Here is an 18,269-nt window from a genome sequence, read left to right as displayed (position 1 = left end):
CTGCACGCATATATGGGAGAACGGCTGTTGTGTACTGTTTAGTAGTAGCATTGTGATGGGTACACACTAAGGAAACCCAATGATTTGGGTGTGGTTTTGTTTTATTCTGATAAATTGTTTTTAAAAGTCTGTTGGGAGCTGGCAATACAAGCATCTGCAGCGGCGGCGGGGGAGTCCATGAGGCAGGCCTGAGTTGGAACCAGACGGAGGAGGAGTCTGTGGAAGGAAGGGTAGCGGCATTCCAATCCCAAGGTCCCGCCTGGGTGAAGGAGGCGTGGGTGCTGCGGGAAGGGCGAGCTCCGGTGAGCAGGACGGCCGCCTCAGGAAATGTTTGCGGGCCGAGTCCAGTAGGTTCCCCGGGGGCATCGCGGCGACGCTGCCCCGCTGGTCCAATGGGAGCGCGCCCAGGACCCCGGCTTAGCTGTCTTTAAAACACCCGGCGGGGTCCCCACCAGGTACCTGGCAGCGCTCAGCTCTCCAGCCTCGGGTGAGTACTGCATGCACTTAAGGAAACTTTGGCACAGAAGCGGCTCCATCCGCAGGTCCCAGGTGGGAAGGCGGGCGGGAGGCAACAGGTCCCACGGCCACTGGCCTCGCTAGGGCCTCTAGGGCAGACGCCTTTCAGTGCCAGCCTCCTCCCAGAGCCTCTCCGGATGTCTTCCCGGTGGTCCCGGAGGCAGCCTCGTTAATCATTCATGAGCCGGGGCCGGGGAGCGGGGCTGCAAGGGCAGCCGCGGAGGGTCACGCGGGCCAAAGCGGGAGCCGGGCCGGGTGCAGGGTGAGTGTCTGCGTCCTCACGCGGATGAGCCTGGGGAAGTGTCTGTGACCCGGCAGGGGGCTGAACCCACCCCCTTCTAGAATGCTAGGGGCGGGGAATAGGAAACTGAAGGGTCCCTTGTGCGCCCTTCGCCTCCCGGTCCTCTGAGACCCCGCCCGGACACCTTGGCGAGTGATGCGAGCCCGAGAGCGAACACAGGGGCTGCCGGACGGGAAGGTGGTCCAGGCACCCCGCCAGCCCAGCGGGATTCCGGGCAGGGTGAGATGCTCACAGACTTTGCCGGCTGCCTGGGTGGGTCTTCTTTTCATCCACTGGAGGGGAGCCGGACACTGTGGTCCCCGGGTTGTGGGAGGGAGCAGGCTCTGGGAGAGCGAGCAGGTCAGGGACCGTGACCCCAAGGCCGTGGGCTCGATCTCGGAAGAGCAGCAGACAAAGAGGAGTCTCGTCAGGGGCTTGGGACCTGTTCTGCGGTGAGGGAGCGCTGGGGGGGGGGGGGCCGGGGGGGGGGCGCGGGGCGTTGAGCCTCCTGAAGGGTATGGAAAGCGATCACCTTTCTCTGCTTTGCCAAACGGACACGCTGTGCACGGGACCGTAGCGCCGGGGAGCTCTGGGGGCAGCGGGAGGCCATCTCCCCGCTGACGCCAGGGAGCGCGCTAACCCCTGACTTGAAGCGTTCCCCTGCCCGCTTTGGGTGCAGAGCGTGCAGGGACCTTCAGCGATTTCGGATCCAGAACTAGGTGCTGGGGCGCCCCCGGCGGTAGGTGCGGGCCGGGACAACAAAGGGAAGCGTGGACAGAGGAAGAGCCTCGCGCTGTGGGCGAGTCCGGAGCAGAGGTCAGTTTCCCCGAAAACCTGCGCCGAGAGGGGCAAGGGATCCAGTCCCGGGACGGTACTTGGGGCCCCCATCCGTGCCAACCCCGGCTGCGGAGCCCGCACGCGCTCTCGCTCGGGGCAGCCAAGTTACTGCGGCAACCCGCTCCCCCAGAGGTCTGGCTAATTCCTGGAGTCTCGCTCAGCCCAGCAGCCCGTTCTTTTGTGTCCGGCTGTCTGGAAAGGCTGCGGGGGAGGAGGGAGCGGGAGGGGTGGGGGTTGGCCTGGCGGCGGCTTGGAGAAAAAGCCTGGGGGAGCCAGGGCTCCAAGCTTCCTGCAGCAACAGGTTGCGCCCGGCAGCACACGGTGGCTGCTGACGACTCCCGGAGGTTTTGCCGGACGGAGTCCTGCGGGCTGCGGGTACCTTCGTGAGGATAAGGTGTGTGATTGGTTTTCTTAAACTTACCCCTGCCCTGCCCTGCAACGTAGACCCCTTGTGGAGACGCAGCCATCTGCGGCCACATGTTAGGATGAACTACCTGAAATTGACGTGGTTTTGTTTTTTTTTTTTAAGATTTTATTTATTTATTTTTAGAGAGGGAAGGAAGAGAGATAGAGAGAAACATCAATGTGCGGTTGCTGGGGGTCATGGCCTGCAACCCAGGCGTGTACCCTGACTGGGAATCGAACCTGGGACACTTTGGTTCGTAGCCCGCACTCAATCCACTGAGCTACGCCAGCCACGGCAACGTGGTTTTGTTTTTGGTTTTGTTTTTGTTTTGGGATAGAAGACTTGAATATCGTCAATTTCATATGATTCAACTTGTGGAACCTTACTACCTATTTGTCTTTCCTCACTCACTCGAGAGTGTTCTCTTTTCCATATCCGTGGAGCCATCCTCTCTTGCTGGGGTCAGGGTGTTGTTGGTGCCCACAGGAGCTCTACAGGCCTTCGTTGACTGCGGGCTGCGGGCTGCGGGCGCTGGACCTGTTTCACCTCTAACCCCCCAGCGGGTCGGGAAGTCCCGTTTCACAGATGAGCAAAGGAAAGGGCGGAAAAGGTATCATTCAGACTCTGGACTCCAGCCGCGCTGTCTCTCCAGCCGCGACTTGACTTTTAGTTTTGTTTCCTTGACGCATCTCATAATGTTTTTTATGGACGTCCCCAAGATTCCATGCTGGGCTGTCTCTGTGAGTCTGGGACAGGGACGCAAGCAAGTGCCTCAGAGGACAGGTTAAAATAGTACAACTTGAAACCAAATACTGTTTTGTCGACTATTTAAACTATGAAGGAAATATGTTTCCCGGGGGGACCAAGAGCTACCTCCGAGATTTGTTAAAGGCTGGGGTGCTTCATTACAAATAAATGGTAGAAGCCAACTCTGGTCACTGTATCTGGTGGCTCAGAGAAGTTGCAGGAAGGCGGGCCAGGCGGGCTCAGGAGCCCAGGGGAGCAGGACTCGGGACCTGCACAAGAGCCCCTGAGTGGTGCATGGCCACCCTGTCACCTTGATGAGGCCCTGGATGTGGCTACTGACACTGCAGAGGCAGGAGGAACAATCTCTGCCTTGATGTGCTGCTCCATGCACAAGCCCAGGAGAAAGCGTTCGATTGGCTGAGCCTGGGCCACCCTCCAGGGCACCATTTGGGTGCCTTGGCTGGCCTCACAATGAGAGGCAGGGCCTGGCCCCCGAAGACTCACAAAGGTGGGCTCAGAAGTCGGGCAGCTCCCATCATGCCCACTCCCCACCCCCCAAAACCCCAGAGGACAAACATGCAGTGCAAAGATCCTTTAAAAAGAAATTCCATCAAAAGTTCAATCAGAAGAAGAGAAGAAATGAAGCTGGATGGTCACCGTGTTTGCTTTTAAACCAGGGTTTGTGGAAGGAAGTGCCCCACTCTGGACCCCAGGCCCAGAGTCATGTGAAGTATTTGCTTAAAATGCACATTCTTGGGCTCCTTCCCCAGTTTGAACTCATATGCATTTGGAGTGAAAACCAGGGATCATCGCCCCCATAAACCAGAAAAGTGGTGAGACAATTTATTGATCAGTCTGGTACCTAGGCAAGGAGATAGCCCCCAGGAGAGCAATTTCCAAAGCCTGCAAAGTTGGGGGTCCCAGCAGAAAGTATGGTGCCCAGAAGGGTAGACCAGTTGGCTGCCTCTATTGGCGGAAGTAGCCAGGATTGTCCATAAACAAATGTTTGATGCAATTTTGAAACAGGTAAAATAGGCCCTTTTGTGAGTCTTCCCTCCACTGTTTGATTTCTGCAGTCCGTCCTTGCTGAGTGCCTACTGTGTGCCTGACTCTGCAGGCACAGAGGTAGTCAGACAGCCCACACAGGAGCTGGTCGGTGCAGTGCGGGCTAAGAAGGGCAGTTTGCAGCCTTTGCCTTACTTCTGCCGTCCCGAGGTTGTGTTTGGGGAGCCAGAGGTGCCTTTGGAAAGTGACATGAGTGACCCCAGCAGTGGTCAGGAACAGCACTGGTTCTCAAACCTGCCGTGTCTTAAGAATCCCTCCCCGGGGGAGCTTGTGAAACATGCAGGTGAACGGCCCCACCTCTAGAAATGAGTTCCGCTAATCCCATTTAAAACAAACACCCTCTTTACTGGATGGAGTTGTTGGCCCAGGAGGGTTTTCCTGGCTTCGATGCCAGCAGCTCCGGGAGCTGCCCTCAGGCACCCTGGCTGCATGCGTGTTTGTGGTTTCGTAGGGAAGCACCCACACTGAGCACCGCCAGTTAAAACTAGAGTGAAGACCTTCTCTTTTTTGACTTGACTTTCATCAATTGTCTATCATGAGATTTTAATATTTTCTTAAAATGTACTCTAAACCTTAAGAGGGGCCGACACGCTGGAGCAAGGTGTAGAGGCGTCTGGGCCTGGGGCTCCAGGGGCTGCCTCAGCCCACGGACACCGCCACGTGCCCCTGACACCCCCACGTGCCCTGCAGTGGGAAGCAGCATCTTCTTCGGGGCGTCCTTTCCCGGGCCGGGAGTCTGAAAGCCTGTTTATTCCTGGCTCTCCCACCGGCCTGCTGCCATTTCTGTCCCGCTGTGTGCGTCTCTGTCCCCGGCCCAGGCTTGGCGGCATTACCAGGAAGTCAGCCTTCCTTAGCAGCTGAGCCCTTAATCCCTCCAGCTGCTGCGCTCCCTGCCTGTCCTTCAGCGGAGAACAAGCTGTGAGTGTGTGTGTGGTCCGTGTCCACAGGTGCACAAGTGTGTGTTGTGTGTTAGTGTGTGTGGTTTGGGTGTGTGTAGTGTGTCAGTGTGTGGTGTACATGTACATGGTGCGTGTCGGTGTATGCCTATGTGGTGTGTAATGCCCGTATGTGGTGCATGAGTTGTGTGTGCCCATATACACACATGATGGGGCAAAAGTAGGTTTACAGATCCTTGTGTGGAAAATAATACAATAATTAGTAATAAAATGAGAATAAAGTCTGTTTCACGTGACTCTGAACCTACTCTTGCCCCATTCTGTATGTATGTGTTAGTATATACGTGTGGTGTGTGTATGTAGTGGGTCAGTGTGTGGTGTATGTGTACATGGTGTGTGTTCGTGTGTGTTGTGTGTATATGTAGTGGGTTAGTGTGTAGTGTATAATGTACCTGGCATGTGTGTGTGCATGTGGGACGTGTGTGCACACACCTGCCTGCCTGCTTAGAGTAGCCCTGTCCTACCTGAATAACCACACACACCTCTAGTTTCACACCTTCCTGCTACTCTGGCAGCCCCGGAAATTTCTAGACCAAGGAGCCTTGCAAAAGCTGATACTTTGTTATTTTTATTTGTTCTCTCTGGAGCCGATTTGATGACGGAGCAGAGCCCTGATCTCCTGTTAGAACCAGTGAAAGGCTCGGGCACTGCAGAGCCTGAGGACCGTGTTTGCGGCTGCCGTGCCCGGCAGGGCGATTATTGCCTCATGCAGACAGTGACCAGGGTCCTGGGTGTGTCTGTGAGTGAGGTGGAGAGCAGACGTGGGAGCTCAGGGTTTACGAGGCTGGTCCTGGGAGCCGCCGGGCGCTCTGAGCAGCCCTGAACTGATAAAGGAAGAACTGAGGGTCATTCTACTGTGGCTCTTTGCAGAAGTAACTGGAGTGGGGCGGGTCTTAGAAGACAGGCAGCCTCTGAGGGGATTCTGTAGGAATTCACATCTTTCAAATAGCCCATGAAAGTGCGCCTCCTCCTTTGACTTGGAGGAGTGGAGGGAGTGGGCCCACTGGGCCCCTGTACAAGGTGCCACTTTCCTGACGGTCCCCCTCACAGGGTGTGTTTCAAGAGCACCTTGTCCTTGTTTTGAAAGTTAGTGTGTGTCTACTATATGAAATAAAATCCGGGGTTTCTGACACCAGGACAGAGGGGACCAGCAGAGCTTCCCGGTTGCTCTGGTAGGTTCTGTGTTGGCTCACTAGTCTCATGCACCAGCCCAAGTGAGTCTGCGCTCTTGGCTTATGTATTTGTATGTCCAACAGCACTTTCTGTGCCCCCGCTCTGTGCCCCGCCTCGTGGTCAGTTCTGGGGAGCAGGGGCCACGCTGGGTGTTTTTGGTGGACACTGGGTAGGCAGCTGCTTTTAGGATTCCTGTGCTTGTTCCGCCTCTCCCCGAGGGTGAGCGAGAGTCCCCCTCCACCCTGAATCTCATCACCTGGGCCCCCAGTTGATCAGGTGGTGACTTGGGGGCACAGGTTTCCATGGAGACTGCCTGGTGACTGTATGAGACAGATGCATTCCAATGTCACCCAGCGAGTTTTTGGCCCCTGCTGTTGAGACCATATTCTTCTAGTTTGGATTGGGGGCCAGTGGAGAGGGGATGCTTGAAATGAGGTCAGTGAGCAAGTAAGTAGAAAAAAGGCAGAGTATGAGCGATCTCCAGAGACAGGGGAAACGCCACAAACGTGGAGGAAAAAAGCGTACAGTCTACTGCTGGGGGCCTCCTGCCTCCGGCTGGAGCCCGAGAGGGCGGGCTCTGTGAGGAGAGCCTCAGTGTCTGAGGTTGGGCTCCGAAGGCAAACTACTGGGGGTGAGCCCTGGCCTCACCTCGAGTCAGCTGTGACCTCGGGCAAGCCACCGAAACCCTCTCTGTCAGTTTCCTTAAATCAGGTCCTACCTGGAAAGCATGTACCACAGTGTCTGGAATATAGGAAGTGCACAAACAAATGTTAGTTTTCAAGACTGCATAACCATCGCTACACACCTGGTGGTTCTTGAACCCGTAAAGAGTCTGCCTGTGGCCCCTTGCAGAGGAGGGAGCTGCTTCTCACTTTCCCGTCCCTGTGGCTCTGAGTCAGCTTCTGTTTGCCTCCCTGCTACACGGCGCCCCCCCGTCCAGATTAGGTGGATAGGCTTGCTCTCTAAAGCCTGCAGCTTCCTCTGGGGCCGCTCCCAGGGCCAGGCAGCTGCTGTGTTATCCACTGTTGCCCCTTGTCTCTCTGCCAGGGATGCTGCCTTGAGCGACTGACCCCTCTGGAGGTTGCGCATGCCGGCCCGGCCAGGAAACGGAGGACTCTGCAGACCTGGTCCTCCCCGCGCCTCTTCTGCACAGAAACGCACGCTCCTGGCTCATCCTCGGCTTCCAGAACCTCTGAGGTGGGAGGCCCCCACTTCTACCTTATGTGTGGGGCATCTCGCTAGCCATGACCCTGACACTCCGCATCCTGGTGCTGCTGGGGCTCTGCTGGAACACCATTTCCGAGGGGTCTCCGTCATCCCCAAAGAGCCCCGCTGGTCTGGAATTTCAATTGCCCTCAACGAACTATGAGACCAAAGACTCTTACACACCCGGGCCCATTGGCGTTCTCTTTCAAATGGTACACATCTTCCTCCACGTGGTGCAGCCCAATGCTTTTCCAGAAGGTAAGTGACGAAGAGACGGTGGCGGAAAAGATAGAATAGTTCTCCAAATAGCTGTGTGCACACTCGACAATGTTTGTTAATGACAATGCAACCGATATATATTATCGTCAGTATTAAGGATGAGGTTTGAGGAGATGAATTGCGTGAGAGCAGGAAGTATTTTGACAGAAGTTAAGAAGAGTCGTGCCAGGTTAAATAGGTTGTCAAGAATGCAATGAGAAGAAACGAAATCAAACTATGTATGCTGGTTTTCCAATTCCTTATCCTCCTCTCCTGTTTTTTCCTTTTTTCTAATTCTCTTTGGCTAGAGCAATGACTCATTCTCAAGTACACGCCAGGTAAAACTCAAGTAAAACTCAAGTAAAACTTAGGGTAAAAAATGCAAATTCTCTGTCATCAGATGAGAAGTTAATCATTTAACTTCTCATGATTAACTTCTTCATGATTTAACAATTCCGCACTTCTCTACCCACCACAAAATGCCATTGACATTGCTTCCAGCAAGGACAGGCTTGGCCAAACCCACGCACCTGGGGGACCGTGCATTTCAGTTCTTGAGGAGAGGAGGGGGGCCCCTTTCGGTCACGTCCATGGCACCTGGTGCTTGTGTCCTTTCCACATGCCACTACGAGGGCTTTCTGCCTTTGCTTGCCCTCCTGGGCTGTACTCACAGCCTTCGGGGCATGTGTGTTCAGGGACGGAGTTATAGACCTTACAAGGGTCCCTGGGGAGAGTCTGCTCCCGGGGCCGGCAGCCTGAATTTTCACTGGCTTAATGTTAGATCTGTCCTGTGCCTGTTCTTTAAACTACACAGATTTGAGTATTATCATGATTACTAAAAATTATAAGGACTGTGGAAATTTGTATCATCTTCCTTAGCTGGTCAGCTACTGTTCACAAGAGCCAGGGGGAAGTAGGGTGGGGGAGAGAGGGAAACTGCATTTAGTAAACTTCAGCGCTTGTTTATATTATGGGCAGTTGGTGGATTTTCATTAAAATATGTTTATATCGGAATATTTTTACATTTATTTGCCTTAGATCAAGCAGATGGAATGGTTTTGAGTGTAGTTCTCAATTTTCTTATTAAGTTTAAATTTTGATTTCATGAAATAAATTACTTTGAGCCCTATTGTCTTTGAAGAGATTCCTGAAGACTACTTACTATTTACGTAATTGCTTAGGAGACTAAATTTGGAAACTCAAAAGACAGAAGTAGAAAATACACTGCGTTTATTTATTTACTTTGAATACAAATTCACTATTTTCAATACATATCTCTTTATTGGTAGGCTTGATATAAATATTACTGAGTAAACACATACCTACTAGTGTTTCCACTGGCTTCTTTTTTATGTGAAAGGCACAGAGTTCAGTTGTCTATTTATTATGAACTTACAATGGTGTCTTAAAATGTGTCATTGGATGGAAAGCGTATCAGGTACCGAGTTAATCCTATAATCTCTTTCCATATGTTGTTCTATTTCCCTTCCTTTGGATTTCAGAGGGAGACTCCCTTGCACTATTTTATAAGGAAAAAGCAGCATTTTAAAAAGTCTTCATTTGAATGATCAGGTTAAAAGATATCCTATCTCCAATGCATTTCTAAGGTTATGAGCTCCAACATCATTATTAGTCAGAAGGAAAATTCTGAAAAATTTAGATCCTACTGCAATCTGAGGGAGTTAGCCTTGCTTGCCCCCTTGACCTTGTTCAATACTTATTACTTCAGAGAAAGAAATTCTCAAAAGTTTCGAGAGTAGACCAGAGCAGACCAACACTATTCCATTCAAAAATAATTGTTAGGGCCGTTTAAAGAATAAAAGTTTTAAAAGATTTTATTTATTTACTTTTAGAGAGAGGGGTAGGGAGGGGAAAAGATGGAGAGAAACACTGATGTGCCAGAGAAACATGGATCAGTTACCCCTTGCGCACCCCCAGCTGGGGATCTTGCCCGCAACCCAGGCATGTGCCCTAACTGGGAATCGAACCAGTGACCTGTTGGTTCACAGGCTGGCACTCGATCCACTGAGCCACGCCAGCCAGGGCATAAAGAATATAATCTTGGATTCTTGAATCAAGATTATGATCTTGGAACGTTGTTTTTTTTTCCACCGCCCCATTATTTATATTCTTTCGCGCGTTTACTAGACTTCATCATAGCCTCAAAGTGCCCAGTGGATGCTTTGCGGCACAATAGACCCACAGAGACCAGCACGGCTTTTGCACGTGGGACACGTGCATTTCATGATTGCCTCCTCATAGGCAGCCGTCTGCGTACTTGAAAATGGAAAAATAAAAAAGAGATGGATTCTTCAGGGTTTACTTCACTAACTTAGGTAATACACTAACTAAAATAGAAGTCCTTTAGGGTGAGTCTTCGAAGGAGAAGACTCTGCTTCTATCTTCCGAGCGGATATTATCCCGTAGGTATAGTCTTCCATTGGAAAGAGAACTCGTGTTTTGGTGCCCAGTCCCAGGGCAGGAGCGGGAGGGGAAGAGAGAGCCCTGGAGGCTGGGATTCCTCTTTTCATGCCATCGGACTGGGGAGCTTTCTACTTTTACATCCTGTGTGCAACCAAAACGGTATACCAATTTTTTTTTTTTTTGCATTTAGACCTCTCTAAACAGAAACACATGTTTCTGTTATTTAGCTAGTACTTGAGACAAAGGCTTCCTTAACTCCCTGGGAAAAGAAAAGCTCAGCCTAGGGAGGGCCAGGAAGACGATACTCAGAGGCAGAAGGTGCTCTGGAATCTGGCGGAGGACTTTCCTAACGACCTGCTCTGTCCGAGGCCGCAAGAGTGACGCAGTGTCCAGGCCACCGGCTCACTCAGAAGAGGGTGATAGGAGGAGTCCTTCATCCCTGTCCAGGGCAGGATGCCCGAGGGTGTTGAACACCCTTTGTTCCAGGGAGGGAACAGGCGTGTCTGGAGAATGGGAGAGACCGTGGTTCGTGGTGGACCCCCGAGGTGGCCGTTCGTGGAATAAGACCTCCTGGGTCGGGGAGCCAGAGAGGGCGGGCAGGTCAGGCAGTTTTGCAGAGGGAAGGAAGCTGAGGAAGCTGAGGCTGCGCAAGCAGAGGTTTCATCCGTCCGACAGGCATTTCCTGAAAGCCCTGCCTTCCGTGGTGCACCGAGCAGGGCACGGCGAGCCCGGGAGGAAGCGGAGTGGGGCTTGGGGGAAAGGAATCTCAGCAGCTGGTGAGAAAGGTCACAGGGAGGTGGAGGCTCTTGTTGTGGGTGCTAAGGGAGGTAATAACGAACTACCTCAGAACAAGCTCAACATAATTGGGGGAACGGAGGCTGGATCCACTTTCTGTCCAAAGGACCGTGTTGAAATCCTAGCTCCTGCCTATTGCCTGCTGTGTGATCTTGGCCGAGCTGTTCCATATTCAGAGACTCCGTTCTCGTAGATGTAATGTGACTATAAACGTAATGCACTTTATAGTGTGTATCTGTGAGGCTTACGTGGCTGTACTAATACTATTATTTGAGAGGAAACATTGGCCAAATTTGATGCCGAGATTAGTTTCAAGGAGGGGAGGAGGAAAAAGGAGGTGTCTCCAGGAGGGATCAGCAAAACTTCTCGCTGCTGCTTACTCGGGGACATTCCTCGTGGAGGTGCCTGGGAAGAAGCGTTTGCACTTGGAAGTTAAGTGGCTGTGTCTCCTGGCGAGCGCCACAGTAGCAGAACCGGAGGAAGAAGCCAGGGCTTGGATGCTGGGCTACTCTCCTGAGTGGTCCTTACTCCTCTGCCAAGATATCTGCGTCCCATGAGCCCTTGCTTCCTCTGCTTCTTGCTCCTCTCCTGCTCTCCCGCGTACCTGCCGTAAGACGTCTTTGCTAGTGTTTGCTCCTTTGAACCTCCCCGCAGCTTTGCGTGGCAGATGATTGTGGTAGATGCTGGTCTTACTTCTCTTTTTAATATCCCTCCCCCCTGAGTTAGGGTGAGATTGCGTGTTCAGGTCACACAACTAGCCAGGGGAAGGTTGAGAAGCCCCTCTCCAGGACGAGCTATTGCTTCTATATTCTCCCAATTCCCTTGTAGATAATCTATTTCTCTATTACTTTAGCATAGTGCTTGCAAACTGACCGTGGGATGCTATGAAAAAGACAGTGATTTTTGCACCTCAGAAGTGGTCGTTGCAGAAGGTGACCTGGCATAGGTGGTGAGGAGTACCCTTTTCAGTGTGCTGTGCCTGTGACTACTCTGGTAGAAATGGGGACGCAGGTCAGAGCCATTGTAATGGCACAAATGAGAAAAGAATTCCCCCTCTGCTTTTATTGTTATAGAAATTCTCCAAAATTATTCTCTACCTTGTTTTTGTATATTTTTAAGTTATTGTAGGATGGTCGGTCTGCTTCCAACAGCACTGTAGGCTAATGGGGTTCGCCCCTGGTATGTGACGGTGAGAGTGGAGTTGGGGAAGCGGCAGAGTGGGAAGAGGGAAGAGGGAAGGTGGTTTCTGTGGAACCCGCGACGCCATCAGGGTGTTCAGTTCCGTGGGAGCCCCTGCTGGTGCAGGTGGCAGAGACCCAGCAGCTAAGGCGATCACAAACAGGAGTTTATCGTCAGGACTTCACGTCATCCTCTAGTTCTTCCGTGTCTGGGAAGCTCCGTGTCGGCCCTTCCGTGCTGAGTGTCTCTGCTGGGTAGAGCAGTCTTGGCTGTAGGCTTCTGCTTTTCATGACTTTGACTATTTCTTGCCAAAGGAGTTCATCATCACCAAACCATTATTATATGAAATGTTAAAAGTATTTATTTAAGAAAAAGAAGAAGATCCAAACTCTGAACAATCAAATGGCAAAAAGTGCAAATCTATCGACAGTTGAATCTAAAAAAACAAAAGCAAACAAGAAGAACAGAGACAGAATCATGGATATGGAGAGCATTTTGATGGTTGTCAGATGGGAGGGGGGTGTGGGGAACGGGTGAGGAGATGAGGGGATTAAGAAGTACAAATTGGATTGAGCGCGGGCTGTGAACCAAAGTGTCCCAGGTTCGATTCCCAGTCAGGGTACATGCCTGGGTTGCAGGCCATGACCCCCAGTAACCACACATTGATGTTTCTCTCTCTCTCTCTCTCTCTCTATCTCCCTCCCTTCCCTCTCTAAAAATAAATAAATAAAATCTTTAAAAAAAAGAAGTACAAATTTGTAGTCACTGAATAGCCATGGCGATGTGAAGTTCAGTAGAGGAAATGGAGTAGCCAAAGAACTTACACGCAGGACCCGCGGACGTGAACAATGACAGGGGGATTGCCTGAGGGAGTGGGGGCTGCTGGGTGGAGGGGGAAACATCAGGACAACTGTAATCGCATCATCAATAAACTGTAATTAAAAAAGAGAGCCTTCACATCATCTCACACGCTCAGGGAAGGGGTCAGGCACCAGGGACTAGACCTTGCACTCTCGGGACTCTCTGCCTCCCATGTGGGAGCTCCTCTCTGCCCGTAACCGTTTCGTTCCTCCTCCCCCGACCCCCCCACTGGGTTCCCTGACTCCCGCAGTCTCAGGGTAGAGAACCAGGTTGCCAATGTTACAAGTTTCGGGCCGGCATCCTGAACAGTGGTTGGGCATTTTTTCTCCTTCAGTCCCAAGTCCCAATTCAGTCGTGCCTGAGCCAATCAACACCCTTGGGTCCATGGAGTAACTGTGGCCGAGGCCCCAACTCCTGGGCCTGATGCTGTGAACCATCACTATCTTCACAGCGTCGTGGGCAGGAAGGTGGTTCGCAGGGAAGTGGTGGCCAGGCCGACAGCCCAGTCAGTGTGTCTATGCCCATGTCCATGTAGAACCAGGATGTTATATCCAACACCTGCGTGTTCTTAAGTCAGACAAAGCCGCACTGTCCTTTAGAGCATGTGACTCATACTGGCGATTGGCCTGGCTCTGTAAGGTCATGGGGGGGAAAGAACTAATATCTGTTGTTCCTTCCTCCCCATGTCACTCGTGCTGGGCAGTCCCTAGCTGCCACCTCCTTCCACCCTACCCATTGTAACAGCAGACAGCTATTATGTGCCTCCATGCAGGGATTTGAACAACTCCATGCTCTAGGAGCTAGGTACTGTTACTCCCATTTTACAGAAGTGAGAGTTCAGGCCCAGAGAGCCAGCTAACTTGCCCAGGGTCACGTGCTGGTGGTCAGTGACAGAGTCAGGGTTTGAATCCTGGCAGGCTGGCTTGCTGTCGAGTCCAGGCTCCCAGTGGCCAATTTTATTGGGCTGATAAGAAAAGTGAGACTCAGGAAGGTCAAGGGACTATTCCAAAGCCACACACACTGGTGGCTGAGGGGCCGAGTCAGCCACCAACCAAGAGGGCTCTGTGATGGCCACGCCTGGGCTCATCCCCAGGGCTCCACGCTGCCTTTGTGGAGGATGCCGGCTGTGCAGATGGCAGTTATCTGTCCCCGGAGACCTGCAAGTGCGGGGTGGAGTTGGCGGGGAGGTGACAGGCGTGCCCGCAGGCTGTAATAGGGACTCTAATCCTCCTTAAGCATCTGCTTCAGGGTGCAGCTCTTTCAGCTCAACTGAAACACTGGTCCGCTTGACTGCATTCCCATAAGCTTGTCTACGAAGTCCCGCTGCACTGCGCCCCGGCCTTCCCTATGGAAATGAGGGGGGCGGCGTGCACTGAGGGAGATGTGCTCCTGATCCGAAAAGACTCCAGAAGAATAGCTTCCTGTCTCTTGGTCTCCAACAATGGTGTCCTTTTAGGAGGATTTCCAATACACGCAGGAACTGAGAGACTAAGTACAAATGTAAATAGAGAGAGATCACCCCAGGAGCTACTGGAGGAAGGCAGCATGGTAATGAGCATCACTTTTGTATTGGGGTTGAGTGGAAGAGAAGTCCTAAAATTTGCACTTGGAGAAGTAGCTGCAAGGCGTGGCCTGCCCAGGGCAGTTCTGGGTCAGAACCACAAAGGGTGGACATTACCAGCAGAGTTGGCTCCTGACGGCCTGGCACACGCCACGCCCTCTGCTGGGTTGGGGTCTGGATTCCGAAATGAGCCTCACCCCGGAGCCGTGGGGAAGAGCTCCCCTTCCGGAGCCACTGCCTGGGGTTGAATCCTGGCCCCGATGTTCACTGGCTCTGTGACCTCCGGCAAGGGACTTAAAGTCTCTTTGTTTTCCCTCTCTAAAGTGGAGATAATAGTAATGGTACTTCTGGGGACATCATAATGTTTACATAAATAATATTTACAAAACAATTACAGCAGTGTCTGTTATGTACGAAGTGCTATATTCATGTGTGTTAAGTAACTATGAAAGTATACAGTCCATACGCATTTAAGAACATTTACAGTAACCTCAGGTCTTGGTGATCACATGCACTAAGGAATAATAGTTACCTGATCCCCACTGTGTTGTTTTCCTAGGGCTGCCATAAGAAATCACAACCTGGGTGGCTTAACACAACAGCAATTTATGTTCTCACGGTTCTAAGGGCCAGAAGTCCGAGGTCAAGGTGTTGGCAGGGCCATACTCCCTCTGAAGGCTCTCAGGGAGAACCCTTCCTTGCTTCCCCCTGCCTCCAGTGGCTCTGCCTTTCTCCCCATGGCCACCTCCGTGTCTCCGGCGCAAACCTCCCTCTGCCTTTCTCTTCTAAGGACAGCTGTCACCGGATGTAGGGCCTTTCCTTTGTCCAGGGGGATCTCAGATCTCAGACCCTTAACTTGATTACATCTACAAAGACCCTTTTTCCAAATCAGGTCACCTTCCCGGGTTCCCAGGGGCAGCACTCAGACCTACAGCATTTTGGGAGTTACAATCCAACCCACAAAACCTATGACATAGTGCTTTAGTCTTCGCCACCAGCTCAGATGTTAAGCAATGTGCCCAAGGTCCTATTTCTGAAAGATGACAAAACCAGATGCAAACCTGACTGATTGCGAGGGCTTGCATGTCAATTGCGTAAATACGTAGTGAGCTCCTACTGAGTGCGAAGAAGCCTGGTGCTGTTGGGCAGAGATGGACTTGACTGGGTTTCTCTCTTCGCAAGAGGCTGACATTGAGAGAGCAGACCTCCACCTCCACAGTGGGCCGTGATGCAGGGCAGGCGGGTCGTACTCACTGTCAGGCCCGAGCAGTGTGCTCTTGGCTGGCCAGAGGAGGGATTGATCATGATGGGGCGATCAAAGAAGGCTTCATGGAGGAAGTAGCGTTTGAACTGAGTCCTGGTGGTGTTGGAAGGGTTTAGGAGGCAGAGAGTGTTCCAGGTAGAGCATTCTAGGTGTGTAAGCGGAATCCTGGGTGATGCGAGTTGAGCCAGGGGCTCATAGGATCCGGCCTGGAGAGCAGTGAGTCCTGGGCCCTGCACGTCTGGGAGGTCGTAAGGCCACTCGCCTGGGGAGTAGCTTGTAGGCAGAGGGCAGACAGGCTCTGGAGTGTCATGCCAACACATCCGCACAAGTTTCTGCAAATCATGAAGAGTGGGCTTGACCTGTAACCTTGGCCAAAGCTACAGGAAGGAGGCCATGGGGAGTACGCATGTTCCACGGAGCCTGTTCCCGGAAATTCTCCTGCACCCTCGGGCACTCGTGGTCCGGCCCAGGGCTTCTCCAGGTGTGCATTTTGGACCAACAGCGTCAGCATCACCTGGGAGCCTGTTAGAAGTGCAGGTGTTTAGATCCTATCACCATATCTACTAAATCAGTATCATTTTTGTAATTTAAAAAATATTTAACTTTCTACATTGATGTGTTAATGAGCATACAGGACAACGCACCTGAACCTACCGCTTGATGACTTTTCACACACTGCACACGTCTGTGCAACTGGCCCTCAGATCGAGCAACAGCAAATGAGTTTGTAGAAGATTCTCTTACCTCCTAGAACCTTCTATTATTTTCTGTTCACTGTCCCCAACTCATCCCAAGGGTAACCCTGTCCTGACTGCCCAATGTTTAGATGAGATCATGCCTGGTGAACCTCGTATAAACGCTTCGGTTTCTGATGTCATTCACTCAGCGTTTTTATTGTTAGATTCATTCATATTGTTGCATTTCGTATAAATATTCATTCTTATTACTGTACACTATTCTATCACATGAATATACCGTAATTTATTTATCCACCCTGCTGCATTAGCATTTGAGAAGTCCGCAGTGGGAGCCTGTGTTGGTCAGCGTGGGCTGCTGTAACAAAATACTGAAGACTATGTGGCTTAAACAATAGATATTTATTTCTTGTGGTTCCAGAGCCTGAAAGTCCAAGATAAAGGGGTCAACAGATCTGGCGTGAGTCCTCTACCTGGTGTGCAGATGGCTGCCTTTTTTCTCGGCAGAGAGAGAGAGAGAGAGAGAGACAGGTCTCTGCCCTCTTCTTCCTCTGATAAGGGCACTAACCCCACCCTGAGGGCCTCACCCTCTTAACTTCATCTAAATCTAATCATGCCCCAAGGCCTCACCTCCGAATGCCGTCACTGGTGATTAGAGCTTCCACATATGAATTAGGGAGAAACTCAAACATTCCCTCCATGGAAGGGCCATTATGCAGAGTGCGGCTATGAAGATATTTGTGTATGTCTTTTGGTGACTATATATACCAACCAATCCTTTAAACATTTTTATTTTACTTATTTTAAAAAGATTTTATTTGTTTTCAGAAGGAAAGGAAGGAGAAAGAGAAGGAGAGTAACATCAGTGTGTGGTTGCCTCTCTCATGCCCCCTACTGGGGACCTGGCCTGCAACCCAGGCATGTGCTCTGACTGGGAATCAAACTGGTGACCCTTTGGTTCACAGGTTTGCACTCTATCCACTGAGCTACACTGGCCAGGGCTTTATTTTGTCTTTGAGGAGAGTCTGATGAGTCCTCATTTACCCATCACCCAAGCTTCAACTTGCAACTCAAGGCCAGTCTTGCTCTATTCCTACCTTTACCCGCTTCTACTCACCCCTTCATTCTGAAGCAAGCCCTCGTCTTCCTATCCTTTATCTGTAAATACAGGGTCTGGCAGAAGTAACGCCTGCCTGAGTGTGGTTGGTAGGGTAATAACGTGGGGGTAATAATGTGTAGTTTTAATACAAACATTTCACCTAAAATGTCATATGGTGTGTTTGAGTGTGATATTGTTATGTTACAGAATTACCTGCTTATGATTTTGTAATAAAAAGGGGCGTTAGTTGTACTGGACCCTATATTTCAGTATGTGTCTCTAAAAACAAAGACATAATATTATCATACTATAGAAAGTTAATAATAGTTCTTTCATATAATCAGATATTCAGGAAGTGTTCGGATGTTTTAATTGTCTCATAAATGCAATTTTAAACAGTCTGAATCAGGACCCAAATAACGCCTATACATCATAGCTGGTTGATGTGTCTCCTTATGTTTCTTTTGAATTTATAGGATGCCCCTCCATGTCTTTTTTCCCCTTGCAATTTATTTGTTGAAGAACCTAGTTACTTTTCCTGTAGCATTTCCTGTAGATGGCTGATCGTATCATCATGCTGTTCTTAACATGTCCCTCTGTCCCCTGCATTTCCTGTAAACCAGTACTTATAAAGGTCAGATGCATGTTCATTTTGGGTCAAAACGGTTTATAGATGGTATTGCACCTTTGCATCAGCAGACATTTCTCCAGTTGTCTCTCTTTGTAATGGCAGCAGCATTGGTGATCACTGTCTATCCATTCATTCATAGTAGGTGCAGTCCTTTCAAACTCCTTTGCAAACATGCTTTTACTTATATGGAAACTCCTAAGAAAAAATGAGATACTTTACATATTCTATAACTTGAATTTTTCATACAGTGAACTTTTCCCCATGAGGATGTTGACTAAAATAGATTTTTAACAAAGAACCTAGAACATTCTTTCAC

At 50.8% G+C, this 18,269-nt stretch overlaps 1 protein-coding gene across 3 annotated transcripts in view; it reads left to right on the top strand.

The window, feature by feature from the left end:
* Positions 1-204: 204 nt before the first annotated feature.
* Positions 205-18,269, top strand: part of PROM1 (prominin 1) — a 90,934-nt gene continuing 72,869 nt past the window's right edge. The window contains exons 1-2 of one of the 3 annotated variants that reach the window (XM_045834317.1): positions 205-487; positions 7,028-7,444. In XM_045834317.1, coding sequence (XP_045690273.1) covers positions 7,225-7,444 — 220 coding nt within the window. In that variant the 5' untranslated portion in view covers positions 205-487; positions 7,028-7,224. Of the gene's footprint in view, positions 488-7,027; positions 7,445-18,269 lie in introns of those variants that run through there. The other 2 variants (XM_045834316.1, XM_045834318.1) reach the window with 2 other exon arrangements.

Source organism: Phyllostomus hastatus, unplaced genomic scaffold (genome assembly GCF_019186645.2).
Source record: "Phyllostomus hastatus isolate PE091 unplaced genomic scaffold, TTU_PhHast_1.1 phas_contig_196, whole genome shotgun sequence".
In the NCBI taxonomy this organism is placed as follows: Eukaryota; Metazoa; Chordata; class Mammalia; order Chiroptera; family Phyllostomidae; genus Phyllostomus; species Phyllostomus hastatus.
The sequence above is the reverse complement of the archived record's forward strand: the minus strand, read 5'-3'. Positions and strand labels throughout refer to the sequence as shown.